Genomic DNA, 27,955 nt, shown 5'->3' with positions numbered 1-27,955 from the left:
TGCGGTGTTTTCATGTTGGTCATTATGATAGTACTTTGCGAGTTCTGTATTTTTGAAGTAGTACTTGGTATTTAAAAAAAAAAAAAAAAAAAAAGCAAACCACAGGCATGCAGTCTTAAGAGAAGTCTTGCAGCAATACACATTGTTATTCAATTTGTACTTTACGCTTTGCACTTATTCAGGCTGCAACAAAAACATCCGAGACTCCTCAACTCCAGCTGTGCCATTTTGCGTTATAATGAAATGGCTGCCAATACTATTCCGGAATTAGGTCCACTCGTGCGAGAGGCACTGCGGGTTCTTCCATCATTTCTATTGCTTCTAGCAGCTTCTTTCTCTCTTCTCTGCAATTTTTGAGGCAGTCTTTGCATAGGTCGCGCGCATTAGCCAGGAAAAACCTTTTCGGTATTTTATCTTTCTCGTCAATTGGGGGTGGAGGGAAGGGATTTCTGTCCAGGTTGACCTTTTTCAGGTTTCGGAGGTTTGCGATACACCTTGGCACGGACGTAAATTTGTTGTCAGAGAGGCCGAGGTAGATGAGCTCCGTTAAGTTACCGATGGCCGTGGGAAGCATTTGAAGCTGGTTGAGACCCAAGTAGAGCTTCTGGAGGCTCTGCAGCATGCCAAGCTCCTTGGGCACTTGCTTTAGACGGTTGTTGCACAAATTCAAAACCACCAGGTTCTTCAGGAGGCCCATGGTCCGAGGGATCTCCTCCAGCTGGAGTCAAAAACAGAAAGTTGTCACGTGTATGAATTGGACCTGGCAATTTTTTCACCAGTGGTGATGATTGAGCCTAGCAAGTTAAGAATAATATTTGTGCCATGTAATGTTTGGACGGGCCGCGATCACTGTAGCACAGGTACGAAGGCGGAGTTAATTTAACACTCTGTAGAGTTAATCTAACACTAGGTCAGGGGTCTGCAACCAAGAGGTTCTGGAGCCACGTTGCTCTTTAGTTCCTCTCCTGTGGCTCTCTAAAAAAATAAATAAAAATAAAATAATAATAATAATAATAATAATAAAATAGTTTTTTACCTATTTATTTTATTTTTTCAGATAAAATATTATTTGAATACATTAAGGATTTAGATTTTAAAAATGAATAATTAAATATTCAAATAATGTCAGAGTCCAAATATGTAAGTATGTAAAAGGCACAAAAAGGTAGATGGAAAAAGTTTTTAAAAATAGTAAAAGTGACCAGAAAATGTCCAAAAAGAGAAGAGAACTACCATATTGTACACACAATTGGAAAAAAAGAAAAAATTTACTAAAGTCAGAAAACATTCAAAAAGTAACGATAAAATGTCCAAAAAAGGCAGAAAATTACCATGAAACATCTTTTGAATTGCCAAGTCAGAAAATTCATTATTTAAAAAAAAAACAGGAAAAAAAACATTCAAAAAGTAACTATAAAATATCAACAAAAAAAAACAAATGAAGAAATCAAAAAAATTATCATATATTGTACATAAAGTAGCCAAATAATAATAATAATAATAATAATTAAGGAAAGAACGTTTAAAATGTTCAAAAAACAAACAACAAAATGTTCACAAAATTCCCAAAAATATCAGAAAATTGCTAGCAAAAAAGGCAAGTAAAAAAAGTAAAAAAAAAAAAAAAAAAAAAAAAACAGCCATAAAATGTCCAAAATTACAGTATGCCCAGTTTTTCATCACAATGTTCAAAGGTTTTGTGGCTCCAGACAGTTTTTATTTATTTTTTATTTTTTTATTTTTTATTATTTGGCCTAAAATTGATCTTTTACCAATAAAGGTTGTTGACCCCTGCACTAGGTGATCGACTCACTGAAATAACACCGAATGTAGACACCATTCAAGGCTGTAAATGTTAAAAGTACACTTTGGATGTTAAAAAACAACTCCCCAAAATTGACCACTGTAATTTTAACTCTAATTTTTTGCTGTGTTTAGACACATAAACCCCGTATCGTACTCACATAGTTGCTGTGCAGGTCCAAAACTTGCATGTTGATGAACTCATGAATAAAATCAGGGAGGCTGATGATGAGGTTCCTGCTCAAGATCACTTCATCCACTCGGAACAATTTATGGATGCTTTCTGGCACCGCCTCGAAATATTTGAAACCGAGATTGAGGCGCTGTCTGCCGTCCGGCAGCAGCTGAATGCAATTTATGGCCATTTGTGAGGTGAACGCCTTGCTTGGTGGAATGACGATTTTCTTTTTCTTGGGGGGCATGCTTCTTCTGCAAGGTCACGTTAAAAGCCTGTCAGTGAACTCTTCAGTTTGCTTTATTGCTTGGACACGTTGACGGAAAATAAATATTTATTTAAAAGGGATACTTGATTCATTTAGCCATTTTCAGTGGTAAGAAGTTAATATTTTTGTTTATAATTCATTTAACAACTGAATTACTTTTCGTGTACAATTAATATCTTTAAAAACACATGTTGCCACTTGCAGTTAGCTGAAAATGACATCACGCGCTCAGAGCTCAAGTAACAACCAATCATTGCTCACTTTGCGAATGTCACGTCACAAATTATCAAATTAAATCCAGACAAAATATCAACTTTTTATTGCTGTAAATGGATAAATGAGTCGAGTATCCGTTTAAAGCTTTGATATTACAGTTAACTCATTCACTCCCAGCCATTTTCACTGGAGCAACCCCCCCTTCACTCACTGGATTTTGACTGATTTTTGCAAGGCCCACAAAATATTGTGTTCTATTGCTATCAAAACATGGAACCTACCAAAAGAATGTTTAGAATCTCTTCTTTCATCAGGAAAAAAAAAGTATACTTCTGTATTTCAAATCTACTTATTGTGGGGAAACAGCTTGTTTTCATCATGGCCCTGGTTGATCTCTTATACTCTGCTGCCACCTGCTGGACGTTTTTGTAATTACTACCATTTTTTTCACCCATTCTCTGCAGTTGAGTGGCTGTGTCAAAGCCTTCTGTATGCTCTAGCATGAAAAAAACAACAACGTATAAATACATCTTTAGGACACTTAAAACATTTCAAATATAATGTATTTATATGTTTTTGGGAGCAAACGAGTTAACGGTATACTTCAAATTACTTTCTAAGCACATACATTCAGAATGTGTAATTTTACCATTAACCAAGAGGTTTCTTACCAGCATTAAGATGGCCTCCGAATGAACAAAATGGTCAGCGTCGTCAACTCAGCTGTCAAACTGCAAATGACATAAAAATGACAACCATGACTATGTTGTTTAGTTACTGTGTGCCTGTTGCCCCTGTTTGTTTTTGTGTGTTTCCTAGCAACTGTTGCAGGTGTGATTGAGAAACATGACAGTAAAAAAAAAAGTTTCTGTTTAAATTGTGGCTTACAAATCAGACACCGTTACTGGGAATATTCAGTTTCGGATTAGGAAAATGTTCCAATATTATTTTACATTTTTAATCAATATTAAAACATCAATGAAACCACTTATTAGTTGACTTACATGTGAAATCATTAGTAGTGTTATGCAGCTCTGAGGGGACCAAACAATTGGGATTCCTGGAGTTTCTTTGCCTGGGAATGAACAAAAACAGGATGTTAAGCCGACACAAATTGGATTAACGGGATCTTTAAACAACGGAAAGAAAAGGACTCCCAAATCATAGTTAAATCTTAATCTATTTAGGCTGGTGCAATGTCACTGTATTGTGCATCAATCAGTCTAAAATATATATCGTTTCAAAATGTAGAAAAAATATGTACAAGTACTTTTTTTGTACAGAACCCAAGGTTGGGTAAAATTGACCCAAGTTAGTGGGTTGGTCCAATTTTTGAGCCAGCATTCGTAAGGGTGCAATATCACCCATTTCCCTTGATTTATTTAACATACTAGCAAATATTTTCATAGACATGATTTAAACGTGTCCAATGACAGCCTAATCCATTATCTTCATTTTAACATTTTTTTGTGTGTGTGTGTATATGTGTTTCAGCTCAAAGGTGTTTTTTTTATTTATTTATTTATTTATTTTTATTTTTAAATACATTTTTCTGCCTTTTTTGGCTATCAATTTTCAGATTTTTTTTTGGGCAATTTGTGGAAATTTTATGGCAATTTTGGGGATTTTTTTTTTAAGACTTTTTTTTTTTTTTTTTTTAAGTATTTATTTGAATTATAACGTTATAACGTGTCAAATTTGACCTGTCCAGGCTGTAAGGATGATAAAAAAAAAAAAAAAAAAGTATTTTTCTTTCCGTGTTTTAAGAAAGAAAGAAAGAAAGAAAGACTTGGCCACGTCTGGTTAAGTGCAGTTTGCACCATGTGATAAAAACTGACCTTTTTCCATTCACTTCTGCTGCCGAGTATGACAAGTTTCCAGTCTGACCCAGTTTCCATCATGAATGATTCCGCTACAACACAAACATATCTCTTTCTTTCTCTCTTACGCACACAGACACAGTTAGCAGCATGCATTATGCTATCACCGTGTTCACACTTCCAAAATAGTAAAATGGAACTGCTGTAGACTACTAATAATTACTTGGGGAAACAAATAAATAAATCTGTATTTCGAATTTAGTTATTAGACATTCGTACTCACAGCGCTGTCCGCTTTTTATTCAGTTATTGTTGACCATTTTACCGGTCTTCCAAATTTGTCTCACATGGCTAAAGCTAACTAGCAGGTGCCATTCGCAGGTGTGAAGTTGTAGACGCCTTTTACAATAGACATAAACTAACTAACTAGATGTGGTTTAAAGGCGTGAAAGCGCTGGTGATATAACGCGTATTCCTCTTGCTTTCCCAACGAAATGTTTTTATAATCAGCCACCTTCTGTACTTTAATTGAGTGACGTCACAAGCAGCTTTCGCGTTTAGGTGGATGTGTTCACGGACACCAGAAAAAAAAGTTGCACGTTTAAAATTACAGTACAACAGCTGTTCATCCCTTTCTTACAAAGTGCAAATCATCGTGTTGAAATGAGTGTTTGCTGTGACGTGATCCGTGAACGTCAGGTCTTCTTGGGAGTAAAACGGAATGATACGTGCCACACACAGTGACGCCATCTTACCACCAGATGGCAATATAGTTCACCAAAACACTTTTAGTGCGCTCTTGACAGTTGCATTTTATCCTCATACATGCGGTACAAGTTCAACAAATATTTATTATGATGACATATAAAAACAACCACCTCTAACCAGAATTTAACTAAATGAATTTGAAATGAAAATACTGTACAGCACTCATGTAATGTGTTATAGTAGGCCTACTGTCAGTAGTAAGGACATTTTTTGTTTAAATAAAGTTTTTAAAACATCGTTGACCAAACATTTGCATGTCTCGGATTTAATGAATAACAAACACAGCAACTAGTCAACTAGTAAACAATTATTGTTAATAATTGTGTTTACCTCTTCTATATCCAGACAAACTATTTGGTTGGTTATTGGTTACAATTTAACAACATTGATCAAATTTACACAGTTTTGTATTCATTCATGTCATGTGTATTAAAGCGACTTGTAGTAGCAGATAAAATAAAATGATAAATCTTATTCTTGAGACTTATACCGCTCAGGATCAACATGAATTCCTCCACAAGTTTTCTGTAACAGCAAACTATTGTTTATGCCTTTTTTGAGTCCAAACAAACAACTTAAGTGGGCTGAAGAATTATAGCCTGCTGGACATGTTTAGGAATGCAGGCACCATGGACGCAGACCTTCTTTGTGTTTTTGTCAAAGCTTCAGAATGCTTGTGGCTTTCCCGCCCTCAAACTATATGCCTGGTATGTTGTCTTTCCTTCAGCCGTGGCGCTTTCAGAAGGCCAGATTCCTTTCTGCGGACGCTTGTTCGCGCTCCGGTTGGGGATGCTGACCATTGGCGACAAAATATTTATAAAGGATTCATGTAGGGGAAAGAAATGGGCCAGTAGTCATAAAATCTTTAAGAACATTCTTTACTTTGGCTCAAAAAATCATTGTGCATATATAGTATGATGTAATTGATATTACAGAGTCTGTTTCCCTTTAGTCTACTTGGCCTTGAGATCCACGGAAAAGCAGATCTTAGCAATGGCAGACAAATAAATCTTCATAGTGAAATGCTTCATCACTTCATGCGGGTCCATGACAGCCAAGTGTGAGGCAATCCCTCCTCATGAATGTTACTAGTATGAATGAACGTCGTTTTTAATCTAATAGCAACAACAATGCTATTTATTATTAGCCTGCTGATAGCATTTCGCATGACGTGTTAGCATTAAGCTAGCAGTTTTCGTTTTTATTTTATTTCGGTAACAATATTGTTTTTTGAATTTTTGTTTGTTTTTTTCATTAGTTTTAGTTAATTTTGTAAACAAATGATAGTTTCAGTTAGTTTTCGTTTTTAAAAAGCATTTTCGATTTTATTTTATTTCGGTAACAATATTGTTTTTTGAATTTTAGTTAATTTTGTAAACATAAATGATAGTTTTCGTTTTTTCAAAAACATTTTCGTTTTGATTTTATTTCGGTAACAATATTGTTTTTTTAATTTTAGTTTTAGTTTTTTCATTAGTTTTAGTTAATTTGTAAACATAAATGATAGTTTCAGTTAGTTTTCACTTTTATAAAAAGCATTTTTGTTTTTATTTTATTTCGGTAACAATATTGTTTTTTGAATTTTAGTTTTTCATTAGTTTTAGTTAATTTTGTATACATAAATGATAGGTTCAGTTAGTTTTCATTTTTTTAAAAAGCATTTTCGTTTTTATTTTATTTCCGTAACAATATTGTTTTTTGAATTTTAGTTTGAGTTTTTTTCATTGGTTTTAGTTAACTAAAATAACCTTTAATGGCACCTGTTTTTCGATACCCTCCCTTCTTACTTTGACCAACTCCAAAGATTTTTTTGTTTATTTTATTTGAACTGAGTCAAATGCCACTTTTAGCATATGTCGCGGGCCACTGAAAAATGGACGGCGGGCCGCAGTTTGGACACCCTGGGTTAAAGAAATGAGAGCAAAAAGAGGAAGTTGTGTTGCTCCCAGTGTTAAACCCGATTGTCCTCTCCTGGACACTCTGTTGTCCACTGTTTCCGAATTTGTTGCCCGTCTCCCATTCCTCCATCCTGTGATTTAGTCGTACGCTCTCATTATGTTGGTTCCTGTCTGCTCAAGCAACCACACAGGATATGCTGTTTGCGAGTATGGGAGGAGATGATGACATGAGACATAACGGTTGTTGAGACATGCAAGCGGTTTCGTCGCTAACAATAGGTTTTGTTTTCCTCTTTTTTTTTTCTTTCTTTTTTTTTAAGCGCTGACATCACTTGTTTATAAGCGAAGGGATGTCTGCGAAGTCCTCACACGTTTGGCAGCGCTTTTGTCAGATAATCAGTTCCTCAGTGTTTAAAATAAATGTAAGATTTGGCATTGCCTCATGCACGTGTCATCTTTTTTTTCCCTGAAATATTTCAGAGGGCGCACTGTTAGTAAAACTAACACTTATGTCCCCTCTCATTTCCTTACCACGCACACACACACCCTATGCCAGCATACTTAGGAGGCGGAATATAATGGACTGTATACTAAACTACCTTTTGAAAATCAACGTAGCATAAAAATTTGATCATAATGCGATTAAACTTACATCAAAGTTATGTTATGACGTATCCTACTGTATGATACTCGTGTTGGCCGTGCAGAATTTCCACATTGCAAATCTGTCTTTTTATGCATTTCCTGGCCACAGCCACTTGGATTGCATCGAGACGCAGCACCACTTTTAACCCATTTGCAGTCGGTTATTTGAGATTTACCACACATGGGACTCATTTTCCTGTCAGGGGGGGGTTGCTATTAAATTATAGCATAAGAAGGAGAAGGTGCCATGAGACGGTGTAGCTGTAAGTGTTGACAGTTAAACGCCAAATAGTAAAATGCAATGTAGCCAATAGGAATGGGGACGGCGAATCGGAGTCATTTAAGTTAAAATCTGTTCAGGGTTGTGCCCTTTTGAGGCACCGGAATGTTTTTACAATGCGAGGTGAGGAAAAGGTGGAGATGGAGAGTGAGTCGGGTTTTTTTTGTTTTTTTTTTCAACAAAGCATACTTTGCTTTATTGACTCTTTTACAAGATACATTTCAAAAGCAAACAAGGAAAAGTAACAGTTGAGGCCATACATACTTCATCTACAAAAATACTGAGGTAATAACTCAAATAAGAAGTGTAAGTTATTCTTTTACACTTCTTATTGCACTTCCTCCCTGCTGGATGTAAAAAAAAAAAAAAAAGAATACACATTGTTATGCTACAATCCATATGCAGTTCACAATCAAATTTTCAATTGCAATGAAACAAAAAAGAAAAAAAAATATGCGTGATACATGCTTTTAGTAAAAAACACACAGACATAGTGACCCACTATTGGATTTCGAGAAGCAGAGAGGCCCCAATCACACACATGGTCCTTGTTAGGTGATCCCCATTAAGGGCATTGCGGTTTGGAAGAAACTTTACAGTTCACAGTTTGAAAAAGGTTTCTGCTCACAACTGGATGACAGCATTTATTCATTCGATCCATTGTCGAAAACAATACACACACTGAACTTGGATGATGGAAGCATATTGCATTCGTGTGGGGGAGGGGGAAAAAAAACAAAAAAAACAAACTCCCATTTTATTTTTGAGGAGCTTTGTTTTTTTTGTGTATTTGTTTCTGTTTTACTGCATATTTTTTCTGTCATAAAAAAATATTCCAATAAACGGGGAAAAAAAATATTCAGAAAAACAGGAGGAAAAATTACACAGAAAAGCAGAACAAAAAATTCAGAAAATAAATTAAAAAAAATTCCTCATGTTTTTCTGAATATTTCCCCCCCTTTCCAGAGTATTTTTTATGACAGCAAAACATCAGTAAAACAGGAAAAATATTTTGAAAAACAGAAAATGATAAAATACACAAAAAACAAAGCTTCCGGGGGGGGGGGGGGGGGGGGGGGGGTGAAGTGAAGTCAGAAAAACTGTTTGGTTTTTTTTCTTCTTCTTTTTTCCAAGAGAATGCCATATGCTTCTGTAGCATCCAACTAAAACACGAAAACAATTCTGGGGAACAGTAATGCGTAAATGTCAACAGTTTTCATAAATATATGCTCTTGTTTGGAAATGTTTGTCATATTGTGTTGAGATACCGAGTAAAGTCAAGTTTGATTTGAAGAGCACAAATCACATTATATTCAGTGTAAAGCTAATGTTACACATTCTAAACATTGCTAAAGGCTGTAATATGCATGCCAGGCCACTAGTTGGCAATGTCACTTTTAAGATGTGAATGCAAATTTTCACAACGGTCTTATTTTAGTAAACTGACATAGTTAAAAAAAAAAAAATGTTAATTTCGTTAATTTATTACGTTTTAGTTAAAATTTGCATGCATCCAATTGGGAATAAAAAAAAAAAGGTGACTTTTAAAAGGGACCCAACTGCATTGATTACACTATCCATTTGATAGTGAAAGCAGTGGGGGAGGAGAAGGAATGTGTTGCCTTTGCGTCTGGGTTTCAAATTCAGTTGCTGCTTTTCCATGCCTCAATCCAAAGACTGAAATGGAAATAAGACACCCAAGCACTTTTACACTGTGAGGCTAGCACAAAGAGCTTATCACACATACAAAGAAAAACTTGGCAGTTTTGAAGTCATCAAACACATGTTGCTGTTTGTTGGTAGTTCTGCCAGATTTACAATATTTGCCTTTTTGCGTAGTTTATCGCACACGTCGCTGCAGGCCTGCATTTGCCAGTGTGCGCATGTCGCTGTTAAATTGGCTGTTAAAACACGAGATGAAAGCGTCTGACAAACTTGACAGTGCAGAGGGTTGCAGTCTAAGGGCTAATCGCTACTTTCATATCAACTGTCTTGAGTTGTGGTGAGCGTAAATTGCAGTGTGGCACACAAAAAACAGACGGCGCACAGATGTTGCGTGGCGAGATAAGGCTGGGGACACGCTGGAAGCAAATCTCATGAATTACATTAGGTCACTCGCACGTTTGTGTTTGTTGTGTCTGTCTCGACAGTTTTTTGAATGAGTGAGAAACAGCCATTATATGTAGAAATATATATATATATATATATATATATATATATATATATATATATATATATAATACTCTGCTGCCACCTGCTGGCCTTTTCTGTAAAGCTATCATTGCTTTAAGCCACCTCTTCATGTCAGAAGCAGTATCAAAGCCTTCTAAAAATCATTTAACAAAAACATATAAATACGTCTTTGGGAGCATGGTAATTTAAAATAGAACGTATTTATACGTTTTTGGAAGCAAATGAGTTAAGGAGGTACACACATACCGACATTCGGGCCGAATTTGAACAGTTTTCCTTCCTTTCGATCAAAGTACGCAATACGCTAGGCAGAATTGTGTTATTCTACAATTATGCTAACTTAATCAAGCTAACTAGCTAGCTACATATGGCTCTTTATGAACTCTTAATGATAATTTAAGACACAATGTTTGGATAGCTACTTCTTACAGGGGGTAAGTAAACACATTCAGACAATGCTAGCTTCATCAAGCTAACTAGCTAGATATTGCTCTTTTTGAACTGTTAATGCTAATTTATTTTCTGGTAGCTTTATACTTTATGAAAGCATATCCTGAGCAATTATCCCGTGTTATATAGTGTGGATGTCGCTATCTGATTCGCATACCCCATAAATGGAATTTCGAAACTATCAATGTTATCTACGATATCTTAAGCCAGTTTTGTGTAGTGCTGTAGGCTTCGTCTCGAAACAAGTCAGTCAGTTTGCTGCCTTATCTCAATGTAAACTTGACCGTCACTGCCTTTGAAGGCTTCATTAAAAAGTGAAATCAAAAGTTTGTATCAAATTATGTACAGTAATTTCAGATAGAAAATCTGAACAACTGAGTATAAATAAGAAAAGTATATTTACATTAGGCAAAGTTAGGAGAGAGCCGTTTCTTTTCATAGCTGCTGTTCCCCAAAAAGTATTTGTGCGTACACCGTGCCGTTTCGCGATGACTTTGCTTCCGGGATCGGCTTCACCAGATCCAACTCTGCGTAGGTCAGATTCTCCTCCACTATCTTCGGCTGAGGATTTGAAGGCAGAAGTAGGGGAAATGATTTATAATGGACCATTTGCTGTGTATTTCTCTTGTATACGACACAATGGCGACTAAAAACAAATGGAAGTGATTACTGGATAGTCATTTGGCATCAATAATAAAATTGTTAAGATCAGCACTCGACAGCATTGTTGGATTGGAAATATGATTTCTACTCACCAAAACTACTTTCCTTGGTTGTGGTTTTAAAAGTTTAGGTTTTCTTGCTTTGTCTCCAATGGGAACTGCAGGGATGACATAAAGTTGTTTGTTTTTTTGTTTTTTTTGTCTTCCGTCCAGATTAAAACAATGACAGCGTAAAACAGAACAATAAGCTGTGGCTCCGAAAAAGAGCAACAATCAGCATTCTATGGTATGAAAAAAACAAACAAACAAAAAAAACAGCTCCAAACCATCAACTATTGCGGCGTCATGTGCCACCATCTTTCATATTTTAGTTTTCTATCTATGTGGGGAAAGAGCAACATAGAGATAGATCTGATTGATAGACGGCATTCCAGCTGCTAATTACCAAGTGCGACCAAGATGTGGTTTGCTTGGATTGAGAATGTTAGCCATTACTCAAATTTGGACTTGAAAATGCTAACTACAGCTATTTTTACTTCAATTAGGCATTTACACGATTAACTAAAAGGGGCTGCAACAAATGGAGGTCTAAGATAAAAAAAAAAAAATCTTAAGGGAATTTGATAGCCTACCTTTTGCTGGTATCTCTGGTGGTATTTCCTTCTGGTAATCTCTGCTCCTTTTCTTTCTGTATCTCCTCTCCTTCTTCGGCAAAGCAGGAGAGACGCTGACCACACTGGTGACAGTTTCTCCTGAGCTACAGTGAAAAAACAACAACAGACAATTACTATAATTCCAGGGCATTTAGCTACTCAGCACTGTACCAAATTGTGTCTACATGAACCAAATCCAACTGTATGGTTAAAAAAAAACAAAAAAAAACAAGGGGTGTCAGGCATTTAGAATTTTTTATCGTAATTAATTGCGTAACTTGAATAGTTAACTCATGATTAAAACAAAACAAAAAACATTGTCCAATCATGTTTATATTGATATTCCCCAATCTTTGTGAAGTAACTGGAATACTGCAAAATACATTTTTGAAAGAAAAAAAAAGTTTTTATTTTTAAGCTATGATGTGTCCACTACAGAGGACATTTTTTAAAAACTTAAATGCTAGGCTCAAATACAGTTAAAATAATTCAAACAATACTTTAATGTGTTTCTTTAGAGTCATAGAAAACATGCTAACAACATTTAAAGCCTAAATTTGTTCAATAAAAAGTGTTATACACTTAGTTTTCCTCTTCCCTAAAAAGTGCTTGCACTGAGGGAAGCCATTTTCTTTTATGATGCAAACAAAGGTAGTAAAGCCCCACCCCTACACATTTGATATCATTGGAAAGTTCTGAATGTCCTCTATAGAGCACAAAAGGAGTTAATTCAATCGTATGCACTGGGTGGGAGATATTCAGGTTTAAATACGTCCACTACAGAGGACACATTTGAATTGTAGTCAGGAGGTTAAGTACAATAAAACATTTTTTCCAAGTTTTCATACTCTTGTAGACATAAAAGTGGAAAAAAATTTAAATTAATAGAAACGTGGCTGCATCTCAGTCATTGATACATAATAATTCATAAAATGGAGTTCAAATAAAAGATGTACTATACTGTAAAAAAAAAAAACTAGTGTGATATTGATTTGTGTTGAGGTCATTTTGCAGCCACTTGATGGCATAATGGTATTTGAAAGACATTGGTGACAGCTCAGTGCACTTTTCTTTTTTTTTTATGTTAAGAGCTGTCTAATCTTTAACATGAAGTAAATTGTGAAATACTGCACAAATGGATGCATTATTATTATTAAATTTATTCCTGCAAAATGTTGGTATGTACAATAATCACGCGTTTAAAAAATGAGTGGCGTTCAATTAACTTTAAATTAACTCAAAATTAGCGCACTAATTTGATACCCCCAGAGAAACATCCAACTGTTATTGTTTATAATCGTTTGCGGCGTCTTACCTATTCCTCGAGCTTTTGACCAAGTGGTAATTATCTACAAACAAACAGCGAAGAGACAAAAGCGCAGTGAATTGCGAAGTAGTCGAGTTGGTGAAAATAAGAGTTAAAATCATGTAAATATGAGCGGTATCTTCTCTGTCGACTGACCCTTTAACCGCTGCTTCCTGTGTATACACTGGCAGGTTACCGTCACTGTGAACATGCACATGCACAGCAGGCCCACGGAGCAAATCAGTACAGCACAAAGGTAGACGTCTGAAACAGAAAAAATAAATAAATAAATAAATGAAAAAAAAAAAAACAGAAGTTACAAAAAGGGAAGTTTCTGTGTGTTATTTTAGGAAGGCATGTATCTTTTGGGTTGGGCTATTTTTGACACATGCACTTTATAAGTACATAAACCTACCTTCAAACAAGCTCCACAGGCTGTCTTTGGCCTCGGTGGCCGGAAACACATGGACTACATAGGGGGAGAAGAAAAAAAATACACAAAAAGTGAGAAAAGAAAACTGTAAAGTCGAGTCATCACTGTGGCTTCCTTGCTGCCAGACTAAATTTACTGTTTAAACAAAGTTACATTTAGCTCTACTATGATACTGGTATGATAAAGAAAGGTTTATATTTGACTTTTAATCTAGCGTAACGATGACTGTTTGTCCTGGATAACCTCCAATACTCAGCTGAAACTCCAATGGGAATCCATCTACACATCCAATGTTACCATATAATAATTTAATAAAGACTTGCAAATGAACATGTTGTAGAAAATACTTTCAGTGACATCACATTCAACAATGCACACGTCATCACAGTGCTATGATCATATGAGATCATCTCATGAAGCGTTACAAACAAATAGCGAATGATGCCACAGAGTTTCATGAAAGCTGGTGCTGAGCACTGAACACTGTTGTGGACCAGCTTGGTCATGACAACCGTAACCAGAATGCCGCAACGGACAATAGTTACACAGCCATCATGATTAGGTTGAAAGTATTGCGGCGGCTCCATGAGAAATCCACATTTCACCATTTTCTAGACCAGTTCCTTGAACTCAAGGTAAGCCAGCGCAAACTACAACTCATTTCAACATGGCTGTCATTGAGAACTGGCCGGGGGAGCCAGCAGAAAAAACAATAACAACGAAAAAAACGCCCCGTTGCGCACTGAGCTTCATAAAGATAATGCTAGTCTGACATTAGCAGCTAGCCACCCTAACACCTCCACATTACCAGTTTCTTTAACAGCTAATTTTATCGGGCTAATGTTCCCTTAAACATGGACAAGAACAATTGCTTACAAAGCAAAATAGTGTACATTTGATTAAAATGGTCCTAATGTTGTGTACTGTTAAAAAGAAGCTTGTGTAGCCAGTGTATCCCTACTGCGCTCCATAAAGATGTAGCTTGTCTGACATTAGCAGCTAGCTAGCCAACCTAACAGCTCCGAGTTACCAGTTTCTTTAACTATAAACAAGAACCAGCTCACAAAGTGAGAGAGCGTACATTTGTTTAAAAAGGTTGTAATGTTGTGTACTGTAAAACAAACAAACAAAAAAATACGGTTGTGTAGCTAACTGTATGTTGTTAGAGGATCCACACTGTTGATGCTAATATACTCCCACTACTTGTGGATTGTTTTTAGACAAAATGGAATTTCAAGGCGACGGACAACACATTGGTCCAATTCGTGAGTATTTAAATGCTTTTGTGTTGAAACTATTAGTTATGTATTCTTATTTTTTTTTTAAATCACATTTCAACAATGTCATAGGCCGCCGTTTCCAACGAAGATTAGGACGAGGAGCACCAAATTTTGGAGCCCTCAGAGTCAATGTTTGTGTCTCCAACCAGGAGATCACGATTTCCTTTCAGGTGGTTCCAAGGCAAGCTGGAGATGCTGACAATGAAAACATTGCCAATGGTGCCAATGCAGGAGAAAGTGACGGGAATAGTGAGAATATTGACCAAATTCCTAGTAGTGATGACAATGATTGTCATATTGACAATGACAATGATAGTGATTCTAATTTTGCAGAAAGTGAGGGGAATAGTGAAGACATTGATCTTAATCCTAGCAGTGAAGACAATGGCAATATTGAAAATAATGACAGTTATGCCAATATTGACGATAACAATAATGAAGACGACGATAATAATGAAGACGCCGTTGCTAATATTGAAGACAACGATGCTAATATTGAACACAATGACAGTGAAATCAGTGAACACAATGATAGTGATTCTAATATTGCAGAAAGTGAGGGGAATAGTGAAGACGTTGATCTTAATCCAAGCAGTGAAGACAATGGCGATATTGAAAACAATGACAGTGATGCCAATATTGACGACAACGATGACAATGAAGACGACGATAATAATGAAGACGCCGTTGCTAATATCGAAGACGACGACGCGAATATTGAACACAATGACAGTGAAATCAGTGAACACAATGATAGTGATGCCAGTGTGGAAGATGGCAACAATGAAGCCAACATCGAAGATAATAATTTTGTTGCCAATGTCGCAAACGACGACGATCCCAATCATGAAGACGGTGATGCATCGTCAGAAGATAGCGGCAGCAACGCAACTAGCCTGCAAAGTGAGGATCGTACCAATGAAAATCCAGAATTCAACATTTCAATGGGCATCATGCCATTTCGCCAAGGTAGTCTCACACAGAACATTTTTGTCGAATTCCATGGAACAAGTACTCATGGCTTTGTAAACGACAATGTTGACAGTGATAGTGACGCTTCATTGGAATGAAGTGCGCAATACTGTGACAATATTGAAAACAATGAAAATGTTTTCAATAATATCAACTACAACAGTGCACTCGTTCAGTTCTTAAGGAAATTTTGAATTGAAGTGTGAAAAATATTCTGGCGCAAAAGAAAATAAACTAGATGCTGGGGTCAACATAATCTCGGATTATCATTCAAAAGATGACACAAGTTTATTAGGATCCCCATTAGTCACTATCAAACTGAAGACAATTTTCCTGAGGTCCAGGAGTGAAGAAAATAGGACTGCTTCTACAAGGCAGAAGCTCGCCCAACACAGATGCTCGGTTAGTTCAAGATTTATTCTTGAATTGGAACTGTCTGAATAAAATTGATTTGAGTTGACTTAATTGGATATGAAATCAGTTGTCTGGGGTTAAACAAAACTACTAAAACGAAACTATGCAGTTGAGTGTATTATCTGTCAGTCACTCTCGGTACTACAACTATCATGGAGATGTCATTATGTGTGAGGGGCACTCAGGTCGTTATCTCGAGTACGCCATATTATAAGCAGTAGAACCCACTTGGTGAAAAGTCCATGGATGAGACAACATTTATGATGCCAGGCAAGCTGTGTGGCTGAACCGTTATAGTCCCTGTAATAATGGTCCCTCGGTTTACATGAGTTGGTTACTTTTCTGTGGGGCCGAAATTTTTATGTGGCATAAATTTTAAGGGGATCACAAAATCTCTATAATTGAGTTTAGCGTGAAGCTGCACATACTGAAGCAATCGTCAATCAATCGCAAAACTCACACACACAAAAAAAAAAGACTACATTTTACCAGAATGAATGAGTCAACCATCTGAGGAACAGAGATGCATTTAACACAGTGTCATGGCTCTTTTTGGTGCCCCGACAAACCCAACACTTGTGGCATCTGTACACTGATGCGGGCTGGGGTGAATGATGAGCCTGTGCATTCATCATCCACTCATTCGACCACTGTTGTTTCCTTGTATTCCAAACAACTACGCAACAGAACAGTTATTCAACGTTCTTGTACGTTTTTCTATACTTGCAACCCAAAAGAAGCTTCTATTTGTTCTTAGTGTCGTCCCTTTGTGCCACTTCTAGAATCTTCATATTTCTCATCTTTCTGAATGGGCAATTTTACCGATTGACAGCATCAGGAGCAACTGGGTGTTCACTATCTTGCTCAAGGATGCTTCAACTGGGGCGGCGTGGCTCAGTGGTATGGTGGTCGTCTCCCAAACCAGAGGTTGTGGATTCGATCCCAGGCCATTGTGACCATGTTGAAGTATCCTTGAGCAAAGATACTGAACCCCCAATTGCTCCTGATGCTGCGTCATCAGTAGGTGAATGGGTAGTCCAAAATGTAAAGCGCTTTGAGGTGGAAAAGCGCGATATAAATGAAGTGCCATTTGCCATTCAACATGGTCACAAAGGGTTGAGGATCAAACCCTGTCGGGAGACAACCACTCTACCACTGAACCATGCCTCACTAGAACATAGATACGCCTTTTGAAATGATAGGAGTACCCACAGCTTTCCAGAAACCACCCTTGCAAAGTGGTGCATACTCACTAGCATTGCCTAGAAAAACTACAGTGTTTATGCCAAACTGAGTCTCTTGCTCTCTTTTACTACCAAAGATGTGTTTATTATTGTTAGTGCTAGTGGGTTTTGTGTGAGACTGAATTGAGGAAACACCTGGTAACCTGATGTCATTGCGCCACAGGGATTCCATGAGTTTCCTGTCACAAACACACAAACATGAATGTGCCCATAAAGCATCAATCGCGAGCTTGTCGTCATTAGAAGAGTAGTTGAGGCACAAGTATGGATGGAAAAAAAAAAAAGTAATGTATGGTAATTCACTTCTTGACTTACACTGGGTGGCTTCCCCTTCCTACAACATTCTATTGTCCCATTTCTGCTACGTCTGTCTGCACTCTCCGTGTTCTACATCGGGAGGAAACTCTTTGACGTGGCCAATGTCAACAGCTTGCGTTCAGGTCTGCGTGTAGGCCCGACCCAGACTTGGCCCGGGAAAACAGTCACCCCAAAGTCACAGCACATGCACGGAAAAAAATGTGGTGACTGAGTAACATTTAGTGTTTTTGCAGGCAGGAAGCGTGAAAGGTAAGACAAAGCGACAGTTTTTGTCTGTGCTCAGCTAATGAAAGGAAAATACAGGGTAGGCTTCCATCACATTTGCAAAATCCTGCTGGTAAACTCAATATCCTGTCCAACCTCAGAAAAACATTATTAGGATAAATCTAAGGCCACAAAGACCTGCCCTTAAGATCTTGATGTGGATGTTGACTTTTCACACTTTGAAACATCAGCAATTTAACCTCAGCTTTTTGTAAAAATTACCATGTGGGTCATCGTCATAACGCAAAATGAACATTTGCATAGCCAACTGAAAGGACAGAACTAACCGAAACGGCTTTTCTTCCATCCTGCTAATGTCATCCAGGTTCATTTGCTGCACTGTTTGACCTCACAACACAATTCTGGAGACGATCAAGATTTTTGACAACAATTTTAAAAGAAATCCTCTCATTTTGGACATTAAAGGCCCAGTCTGCCGGTTTCACTCAGGAAAATGCACTTTTTAAATAGAGGATTTAATCAAACAAACTACTTCTCAATTTACAGATCAGCGCTTGTCTTCATTTCTGGTGGTGATTTTGTCCTTAACGTTAAGAGAAGCCCAGATCTGTAAATTGAGAAGTAGTTTGTTTAAATCCTGTATTTAAAAAGTGCATTTTCCAGAGTGAAACCGGCAGACTCGGCCTTTAACTTGTCCCAGATAGTCTTGATAGCATCGCTTAGCATAGCATTTTTAGTTGGGTAGAATTGGCTTTATTGCTATTTTATCCCACAATTTGATGACTTCTGTTTCTGTAAACTGTAGCTTTTGGTTGACGAAGAGTTGGGATAAAATAAAATGCCACTTTTTCTTTTTAATGAAAGTGAAAAGGCTTCTGTGCCACATGTGTCATCTGTTCCGCTCCGTGAGTCAGTAAAAGCACCACTAAAACCTCACACTGCCTCTGGTCATACTTCAAGTTGATCTCCTCTGTCAAAGCCGCAACTTACTGCCGCGGATGATCCTTTTTTTTTATATCCAGGCTGGATCGCAACCAGTGACATGTCTCCCTTCCAAATCGAAGCAGCAAAATTCAGTTTGCTAGCAAGAAACATTTGCAAGCATTCTGCGGGTTGTAGAACCAAATGTATTTGCCTAACCTACTGTCTCGTTTGAATAATTCTCAGATGTTTTGCAGTGCTGTAAATACAGCGTATGGCACACGGTCAATGTCATCTTTAACACTTTTTACTAATGGAGACGGATTTAACAGCGCAAAAATGTCCGTCGTAAAACCTCAAACGGCTTCATCACATCTGGGATCTCTTTAGCAACATCTGCAGCATCTCTGTAGACCAACCTGCGTAAAAAAAATGTGGTTTAACTTCTCTCGAAACAACATTTGACAATGCTTCTGTTGCGGTGATTGAAATAGCTGTCGAAGAGTCCGCCCAACATAATGAATGCAATGAGGTCATCCTGCACAAAACTACCACAGCTACTGGGTGCTTGAGAAAAATCAAAGTTAACACCATTTCAAAGGAAGCCTTGATTGAGCTGTTTTTCTATTTCTTGTCCTCTATATCCTCAAAAGTTGTAGTGACGTGGTGTTGACGAATCTGATTGACCAACTAGACTAAGTGCAATTTCTGGAGAAATTGCGTGGGAATGCTGAATGCTAATAGCTGAATACTAAGCAATAGTGGTAGTATTACTAATAATTATGAAGTAGTAACTTGTAGTTAAATGACACAAACCGATCCACCCATTCTCAGTCAGTCGCCAGCAGTAGTCACCTACCTTAAATTACTAGTATAGCAAAATTATTTCATTCATCTATTTATGAGCAATGCCTATACTTCTCTTTCACATCTTTGAGTGCAGCAAACCTCAACTAAAATCAACACACACACACACACACAAAATATATAGGATGCCATGTCAGACTACTTGGCACAAAACATAACTCCTCGTCCAAACAAATGGCACCTTAAAGTCACGTCACTTCAGCAGCGTTTGATTCATAACATTATTCATGATCCTCATCAGACTAATAGAAGAAAGAAAGAAAAAACGTCTTCAGATATTAATTTAGTCATATCTAGTGATATTTCTGTGATTTAAAACATTTAATCCAGTTTATAATGTTCTTGTGTGCAAAGAGGAAGCATTCGCATTCCGTTTTATGCTACCATCTCCCGGGTACTTTATTTTATGTACTCTCTTTTCAATCCTCTCTGACAATCCCAGAAGCCCCCTGTCCCTTGAGATTACACTACACGCCATTTATTGGCGCACATCACTATATTTACTTTTACAAAAACAGTAAGAGACTTTTCCCTATATGAGAAACTACTGGATATATTTGCAATGTACAATCGGAGGTGGGATTCGAACGCGTGACCTCCTGCTTACTGAACAATTCACTATACCAAGTGAGCTACTAAGCAGTATGAGAGAGCTTGTAATGATGATCAGTTGTATGTATGGAAGTGTGTGTGGAAAGTGGGACTTAGAAAAAGTTCAATGACAGTCCCATTGAAAATGAATTGGGAAAAGTTGATCATTAGCGTTAAATTGCGCGAGTACTGTAAATAATGTGGAATCAGACGATATATTCCCAGGAAGGCGTGAATTTTTGAAGCAAGTTGAAATTTGAACGGTGTAAATCGGAAGGATTATGTGGGAGTTGTTGCACTAGACTAAGTGCAAGAAATTGCTTGGGAATGCTGAAAGATGAATGCTAAGATTTGAATGCATGTGGAATGCTCATGAAGCCAATTGAGACATAAATTATGAAATTATAACCTCCTGGTTACTGGACAATGTGCTTAACCAACTGTGCCACGTGGAAAGTGATACTTAGAAAAAGTTCAATGTCTGTCCCATTGCAAATGAATGGGGAAAAGTTGATATTACAAGTTAAATTGTGCAAATGCTGTTAGTAATGTGGAATCAGACGATATATATACCCCGGAAGGTGTGAATTTTTGAAGCTAGTTGAAATTTGAACAATGTAAATTGGAAGTATTATGTGGGAATGCTTCAGCATAGAACTTTGGGTCACCAGGTACGGCCATCAGAGTAATACCTTTGAACTTTAAAATTGGGAACCAAGAGGTAGAACTACGACAGCGTTACTGCTCACCTCGAAGTTCAGTTGTAGCCGTCGAGTTGGACGAAGCTTTCCAGCGATCCTGCTGCTTCTTGAACTCCTGGACCCGACATACGTACAGACCTCGGTCCCCCTCGGACACATTCAAGATCAACAAGTCGAAGATCTTGCCCTGCTTCACCACCGTCAGCTTCATCTTGGGCCACGAGAAGCTCTTGGTGTAGTTTCCATAGAAGCGGGCCTTTCTCATGTTGACCCGAGCGATGAGGTGTTCGTCTTCTGGCCGGTCCGAGCCCGCCGGCAGGAACGTCCATTTTACGACGGGCAACGCGGAATTGCGCCGCCGCTGGGACACGACGCACGAAAGTGTGACGTTTTGGCCCTCCTGGGCCAACGTGAAGGGGGACGGCGTGATGGTTACGTTGATGGCGGAACACAAGTCTGCTGAAACAAAATTTAAACAGGTAAGATTTGATTTTTGGAGAAATGACTGTTTTTGCATTCATGTTCTTTAGTGTTTTATTCACATTCACGAATGGAGTTCTTGATGAACGTTAACCGTCAAATGTGAAAATCTGAATTGATTGACTGCCCTCCAATGAAGGTTTTTAATTGCCTAGATTGCACAAAATGACTCAAATGAAGCTCCTCGACTCCCTTCGAGTTGTTTCTTTGGAACCAACATGCCACCAGATGGTGCCAAACCAATAACGCCAGTAAGTTTCTCAATGAATTAGATAGTAGGTTCCCCTAAAAATCTACTCGTGAGCAAATTTGCGAATTTTGCAGGGTTCATTTTAAACAACGATTAGCATGATGACAGTCCAACCAATATGGATTTTTCCAGGCTGATGCCGATTCAGATAGTTGGCAGAATAAAATTCCGATAATCGATGAATTAATTTAAACAATATATAATTAACTAATTTGCTCCCAAAAATGCATCAGGGCTTTGTGTATGCTGTAACATTTAAAAAAAACAAAGAAAAAAAAAAAACGTGAAACATGTGAAACATTTCAAATAGAACGTATTTATACGTTGTTTTTTTATGCTATCTTTCATCTAAACCAGTTTTTGGCATGAGATGATGATGTACAATGCATGAATGGTTTTCCTGTCTAACATTGACAAGAAATGCGAAACTGCAGGTATTCTTCTTCAAGATACAAAATATCATCTCACCCTACCAGTGCCTCCAGAAAAAATGATCAATTACTTTATCAACTGTTTCAATGAATGGCTCCTGCGCAAAACCTGACCACCAGGTGTGTTCTGCCCCCTCGCATCCTTTCCGAAATGGCAAACAATTGTGCGTCTTTCCTACCTCCAAACAGCGCTTGAACCAGGAGAGCAAAGACCACAGAGGAGAGCATTTTCCACGACTGCAACCTCTGTCAACCGTAAGTTCAATGCTTCTGAGCAAAAGAAGCCCAAACTTTTCCCTCCGCCTCCTTCCCTAATCATCCTCCTCCCTTTTTCCCTCTCTAACAGAGAAGTGTAATATGAAACATCGCACTCGGAACCTCCCCCGTGCTGTCTCAGACACAACGAGGGAACATTTGGCAGAAGTTCACACACTTTTGGAAGGTGAGCGCGCACGCGTTTTTTTTGCATCTGGAGAGGGAAACGTGAGTTCCTGCGAGCGTGCGGCGGGGGTTCGACGCCGACCAAAATCACACTTCCAGCTGTGGCGAGCGGTCGGGTGCAGACTTCATTCAAGGCTTTCATTTTGGACAAGGGAGGGGAGGGGGTTGGCAAATGGGTGAATGAGTCTGTGCTCGTGTCGTGTGTGGCCCTTGGTTCGCTCGTCACCAACATTGGTGCCTACGGGCACCAGGGCGACTCCAAGGACCACATGCGTAGCCCGTGGGATTGTTAAAAATAACTCACCAGTGATGATTATGGACTTTTTCTTTTATTGTGTTGATACAACTTTTATATACAGTAATAGAAATATATATAATAGAAAAATATGCACTGACGCCCTCACAAATAGGTTTATAATTGTCTTTAGAGGCCACAATATGGTAGCACTACTTTTATCTAAATGAAGCCTCTCAATGTAGCTCCTTGGCACCAAGATGCCACAAGATGGTGACAAAGCATTACTACTCAGCTTATATATTAATTCATTCACTCCCAGTTTTTTTTTTTAACTGGATTTTGCAAGGCCCATCGAATATTGTGTTCCATGTCTATGAAAACATGGAACCTACCAAAAGAAAGATTAGAGTCTCTTCTTTCATCAGGGAAAATAAAAGTATATTTCTATCTGTTTTCATTTTGTAGAAAATAGAATTAGAATATTGTTAACTTTCATCATTATTTACAAATCTCTTTAAAGCTGTGGGGAAAACAGCTTTCTTGCAATACGGCCCTGCTTTTTCTCTTACACTCTGCTGCCACCTGCTGGCCGTTTGTGCAATAACTACCATTGCCAATACCATTCTTTTCAGTTCAGAGGCTACATCAAAGCCTTCTGTATGCTCTAGTTAGCATAAAAAATAAACATAAAAACGTATAAATATGTTTTTGGGAGCAAATGGGTCAATGGCTGTATTTTGAGTTATTTAGCAGGAACAGTACTTACCTAAGATGACCATTGACTACTTTTGTGTCAAAGTGTCTTTCATTTCTTCAATGTTGTCCCATTTTAAATTCATTTATAGTGTGAGACATACAATCATGATAAATTATTTTATCACATTCAATTAAATATAGAACATCCACACAAAAAAATATATAGTATGTAAACTAAGCAGAGTGTTAGAATTATCTAATTTCACGTACTAATTAAAAAAAAAAGAAAAAAGATGACTACATATTTTTTTAAAGTTATTTTATATGGAGTTAAATATGGTGCAAAAGCAGGATGTAATGCGACGACAAGTTGTCAGCGGACTGACACCAACAGAATAGTTCACAATTTGAATTGTGCTGTAGAACTGAAAAAAAAAATCTTAGATTTTTGCATCCCTGAATTTATAGAAAAGAAAGGCTTTGAAATATCAACTTTATATAACTTGAAAGTACATTGACAACATAAAAAACAAGAAGAAAGTTAAAGGATAATAGAATAAACTAAGATAATAGCAACTGAAAAACAAACAAACAGTAGAACAAACAAACAAACAAACAGTAGAACAAACAAACAAACAGTCGAACAAATACAGTACTGGCTGTTCCGGTGCGTTTTAGCCTCTTGGGGGCAGTGTGGTGCCGGGGATCCATTGGGCGACAGCCGCCACACACTTAAAGTGAGTACAGAAGAAAGTTGCGATTGAATTCTTTCAAAAATAACTAGTTTTTCCACACATTGGGAAGAATTTGTGCATTTTCGCAATGTTATCTCATCTGTGGATATGTGTTCCCACAAGATTTGTGTGTGGATGGATATTCGTTATTTGAAGGAAAAACACTCCCGAAGTCGATGCCGACTTCCTGTTAGCGTTTGGGAGCTTCCTGTTAGCGCTAAGCTAGCGATGTTTTAAAAACGAAGCATATTTTGTCTTTAAATATGCAGTGGATGTAATTCTTAACGTTGTGTATTTAGTTTTACAGTTAACTCCAACTGCGGCGTCATTAAACAGCTTAAAGGACGCTTAGGGATAACAGAACGTAGCGTCGCTGGGAGCTTGAAGGCGCCCCCAGTATGATTTGTGGCACTGCGGATTGAAAGGGTGCTTGATCTGCATGTCCTGTGTTAATTATTCTGTTAGTTAGTGGTTCAGTTGTTGTATTGGTTATTGGTGGGGCTTTCTAGTTTGTTGCTACGTGGTGATTTAATTTTGCCGTGACACCGTGATTGGAGGGATGGAAGAATGTTGATTTGTTGTGATTGGTGTTAATGTTTGCGCTTTGTGACAGCTCAGGCTCTTTGAAATAAAAGTGTTCACTGTTCCTCAGTGTCTTGTGAGTGCCACAAGAATAACCAGAATAACATACACTGCACACTTGTTAGTAACTTGCTACTGCTAGCAAGCAAAAGTTGTGCATTGAGGGTACTTTCACTGCTAGTTGCTAATAGTTGCTGACGCTATGCAAGCAAAATGGTGCATTCAGGGTACTTTCACAGCGTCGGAAACTTCAGTTTTGTTCGATAACGGCATTTTAAGGGGAAAATAATTGGCCATTTGGCCAATTAATGGCCGGTTATTTTGGGCTGAATCGGCCGTGGCTGATTAATTGGTCGGGCCCTACTAAAAATACAGCTGTAATATGGTAGAAGGTATGATATGGCACATCTCTAATTGAAAGGATAGGAAGGAAGGCAAAATCAAAATAAAATGTTCAACTTAGATCTTTCACATTCACAATGATGTCCCACATCATTGGGGCGATCCATTATGTTTATTGTGTGTATGTATGTATATTGTATTGTGTCTTATTGAAGTCACGGAAGTTTAATCTGCTCATTTGAAGCACGCATTTTAAAATACCATTTAATAGTGCATTTTCATACTTTCATACTTTGGGCCCTTTAACCAACCAAACAGACAAGGAAAAATCCAAACCCTATTTTGGGACAAAAAGAAGAAACCACAGACAGGGCTTTGCAAATTCTATAATTTGACCCAATTTGTCCAAAAATATATTTATTTACAACAAAAAATGTAGCTTTGTTCATCTACCCAGTGACACATATCGACAGGCAGAACAATTAAATGTTTTTCCTCTCGATGACAATCACGACAGAAGGTATATTTAAGTTTGCACAGTAAAATAATAGTTTTGTGTTCAGCAAAAAAGATTTCGAATTGCAGTGAATTCTTGAGACAATTGAGACAGGATCAGGGCCTGATGGATTAATTGGACATCCAATATAATGGGCCAAAATTAGTTATTTTAAAATCGTCAAAAATTGGGCAGATTTTTTTTTTTTTTTTTTTTGTGGCAGATTATTGTTATTTTCTTTCTTTTAAAATTATTTTTTATTTTTTATTAAAAAAAATTACAGCATTAGACAAAAATAATTACATTAAAAAGTTCCCACTTAAAAAAAAAAAATCATGAGGACAAGCAACATATTGGAAGGGTGTATTGCGACATTTCAACATTGTATCATACTTATTTATTTATTTATTTTTTTAATGTCGTATGAACCATTTCTTAAACGATTCCTTGCTGGTAATGTGACTGACCCAGTTTCTCCTCCTCCACCTCCCATCACGCTGGTCAGCAGCAGCGCGTCTGCAACAAATTGTAATCAGGTCACAAAACGGGTCGTGCACGCAGACATGAAGGACATTAAGGGCACGGTGTTTCTTACACCTGATTACAATCACATCCATGTCGAGATTCAACACTTAATTATATATATATTAAAACAAAAACAAAAAACTAATGATAAAGTATTATCAGTGGATACATGAACCCGCGAACACGCTTCAAGGACGACACAGGTCAACAACAGTTCACGTGCTTATTTTAGATTTTTCATGACATGTGGCTGTTTGTCGTAAACAGCCAAAGTGTCAGACCACTATTAATTACTGTGTCTGACCTGACACCTTCTTATAATATCAAATAATAAATTCAACATATCTGCAACCACAATAATGAACATATTGTTAGGATAATACATATATGTATCATGAAAATAATAAAAATACTTACAAATGATTTCAAATATGATGACATTTTAGCATTTTCAAGGAATTCATAATTTGTGAGAATAAAGTCGTAATAGACTTAGACTTAGACTTGACTTTATTGATCCCTTTGGGATGGCTCCCTCTGGGAAATTTACAAGTCCAGCAGCAATGAGAACAGATAATAAAAAAAAAATAAAAAAATCATTCAATCAATAAATAAGGTTATTACACCAGAGATTATTACCTCTGTTCCTCTGTGCAACTCACGTTGTTTCTTGTCTAGTCAAGTTTGGTCCACTCCTTTTAATGTGAATAGTTAAAGTCTTATTTGTGTCTGCGTTTTTGGGATCCAACCCCAGCACATAACACTCAATATATCACCAATATGTCAAATAATATATTTCAAAAACAGAAAAACTTATTGAATAATATAATTGTAGTTTTAATAGTCATGCAGCAGTCGACCACAGTGAACTGCCCTCCTTGACACTCACGTGTTGAGTGCCAGTAGACGTTCATATCTTCCACTGTGCGTGTCAAGTGGCGAACTCCATTTTACCCATCTGCCTCCGGGTCCAAGTTTCCTACTGGTGTGAGTCCGGCTTGCTTTATCGCCAGCTGCCCGCAGGCCGACACATGCGGGTGTCAGTCACAGCGGCATAAACAAAGGCCGGGAAGGCTGCTTGTTGAATTCTTCACCTACTTCTCTTCCCTGGGGCACTAAGCTCGCCTAAAATGAGCTGTCGGTGGCCACCAGACTGTCGGTACGTTTAATTTTTATTAGTTGACATGGAACATAGTGACGCAGTGTCAATGTGTGTCAATGCACATTTGATCGGTAGTGTAATCCCTTTGCCAGATCCAATTAATTATCACACTACGCGGGTCATAGTCACCATTAAATGACTATTTGCTACTGAATTCTCAACACAAAAGACAAATTTTCGACGACATTCAGTCAGGTGCATAAGTAAGACTTATTGACCACAAGGAAAAAATCACCACCACACATTAACAGAAGCCCAGAGGTGTAGATTAAGAAGGAGTTCATGGGTATACATCCTGTATTTATATAGTGCATTTTCCCGAGTGAAAACGGAAGCCCGTGCCTTTAAAAAGCATTTTCGTTTTTATTTTATTTCAGTAAAAATTTTGTTTTTTGAATTTTAGTTTTTTTTTTTTTCATTAATTAACTAAAATAACCTTTAATGGCATCTGTTTTTCGATACCCTCCCTTCTTAC

The 27,955-nt window shown here is 37.5% G+C and overlaps 4 protein-coding genes across 7 annotated transcripts in view; 2 read left to right on the top strand and 2 right to left on the bottom strand.

The window, feature by feature from the left end:
- Nucleotides 1-31: 31 nt before the first annotated feature.
- Nucleotides 32-4,928, bottom strand: LOC144005555 (uncharacterized). 3 transcript variants are annotated; one of them, XM_077503823.1, is made up of 6 exons: nucleotides 4,566-4,928; nucleotides 4,301-4,374; nucleotides 3,467-3,537; nucleotides 3,134-3,193; nucleotides 1,965-2,958; nucleotides 32-718 (listed from the first exon to the last, which is right to left on the bottom strand). In XM_077503823.1, exons 5-6 carry the CDS (start codon nucleotides 2,223-2,225, stop codon nucleotides 257-259), a joined length of 723 nt encoding a protein of 240 aa, XP_077359949.1. In that variant the 5' UTR covers nucleotides 2,226-2,958; nucleotides 3,134-3,193; nucleotides 3,467-3,537; nucleotides 4,301-4,374; nucleotides 4,566-4,928; the 3' UTR covers nucleotides 32-256. The 3 variants fall into 3 exon arrangements, with proteins under 3 accessions (XP_077359949.1, XP_077359950.1, XP_077359948.1); XM_077503824.1 differs by having other exon boundaries at nucleotides 1,965-2,253; XM_077503822.1 differs by having other exon boundaries at nucleotides 1,965-2,232.
- Nucleotides 4,929-8,953: 4,025 nt separating this feature from the next.
- On the bottom strand, nucleotides 8,954-22,513 carry vstm4b (V-set and transmembrane domain containing 4b). 2 transcript variants are annotated; one of them, XM_077501633.1, is made up of 9 exons: nucleotides 22,444-22,513; nucleotides 21,152-21,559; nucleotides 13,553-13,606; nucleotides 13,294-13,401; nucleotides 13,147-13,180; nucleotides 11,811-11,935; nucleotides 11,272-11,336; nucleotides 10,920-11,077; nucleotides 8,954-9,774 (listed from the first exon to the last, which is right to left on the bottom strand). In XM_077501633.1, the coding sequence occupies exons 1-8, from the start codon at nucleotides 22,490-22,492 to the stop codon at nucleotides 10,952-10,954; spliced, it is 969 nt and encodes a 322-aa protein (XP_077357759.1). In that variant the 5' UTR covers nucleotides 22,493-22,513; the 3' UTR covers nucleotides 8,954-9,774; nucleotides 10,920-10,951. The 2 variants fall into 2 exon arrangements, with proteins under 2 accessions (XP_077357759.1, XP_077357758.1); XM_077501632.1 differs by having other exon boundaries at nucleotides 8,954-11,077.
- Nucleotides 14,005-16,349, top strand: LOC144004467 (uncharacterized). The gene is made up of 3 exons (XM_077501628.1): nucleotides 14,005-14,205; nucleotides 14,791-14,835; nucleotides 14,920-16,349. The coding sequence occupies exons 2-3, from the start codon at nucleotides 14,796-14,798 to the stop codon at nucleotides 15,918-15,920; spliced, it is 1,041 nt and encodes a 346-aa protein (XP_077357754.1). The 5' UTR covers nucleotides 14,005-14,205; nucleotides 14,791-14,795; the 3' UTR covers nucleotides 15,921-16,349.
- LOC144004463 (uncharacterized) overlaps nucleotides 22,282-27,955 on the top strand; it is a 245,740-nt gene continuing 240,066 nt past the window's right edge. Inside the window, exons 1-2 of the transcript XR_013279381.1 lie at nucleotides 22,282-22,519; nucleotides 22,611-22,706. The gene's annotated coding sequence lies outside the window, so the exon portion shown is untranslated. The remainder of the gene's footprint in view (nucleotides 22,520-22,610; nucleotides 22,707-27,955) is intronic.

This window comes from Festucalex cinctus, chromosome 17, assembly GCF_051991245.1.
Source record: "Festucalex cinctus isolate MCC-2025b chromosome 17, RoL_Fcin_1.0, whole genome shotgun sequence".
NCBI classification, from domain to species: domain Eukaryota; kingdom Metazoa; phylum Chordata; class Actinopteri; order Syngnathiformes; family Syngnathidae; genus Festucalex; species Festucalex cinctus.
Note: the sequence above shows the minus strand (reverse complement) of the source record. Positions and strands in the feature narration are given on the sequence as shown.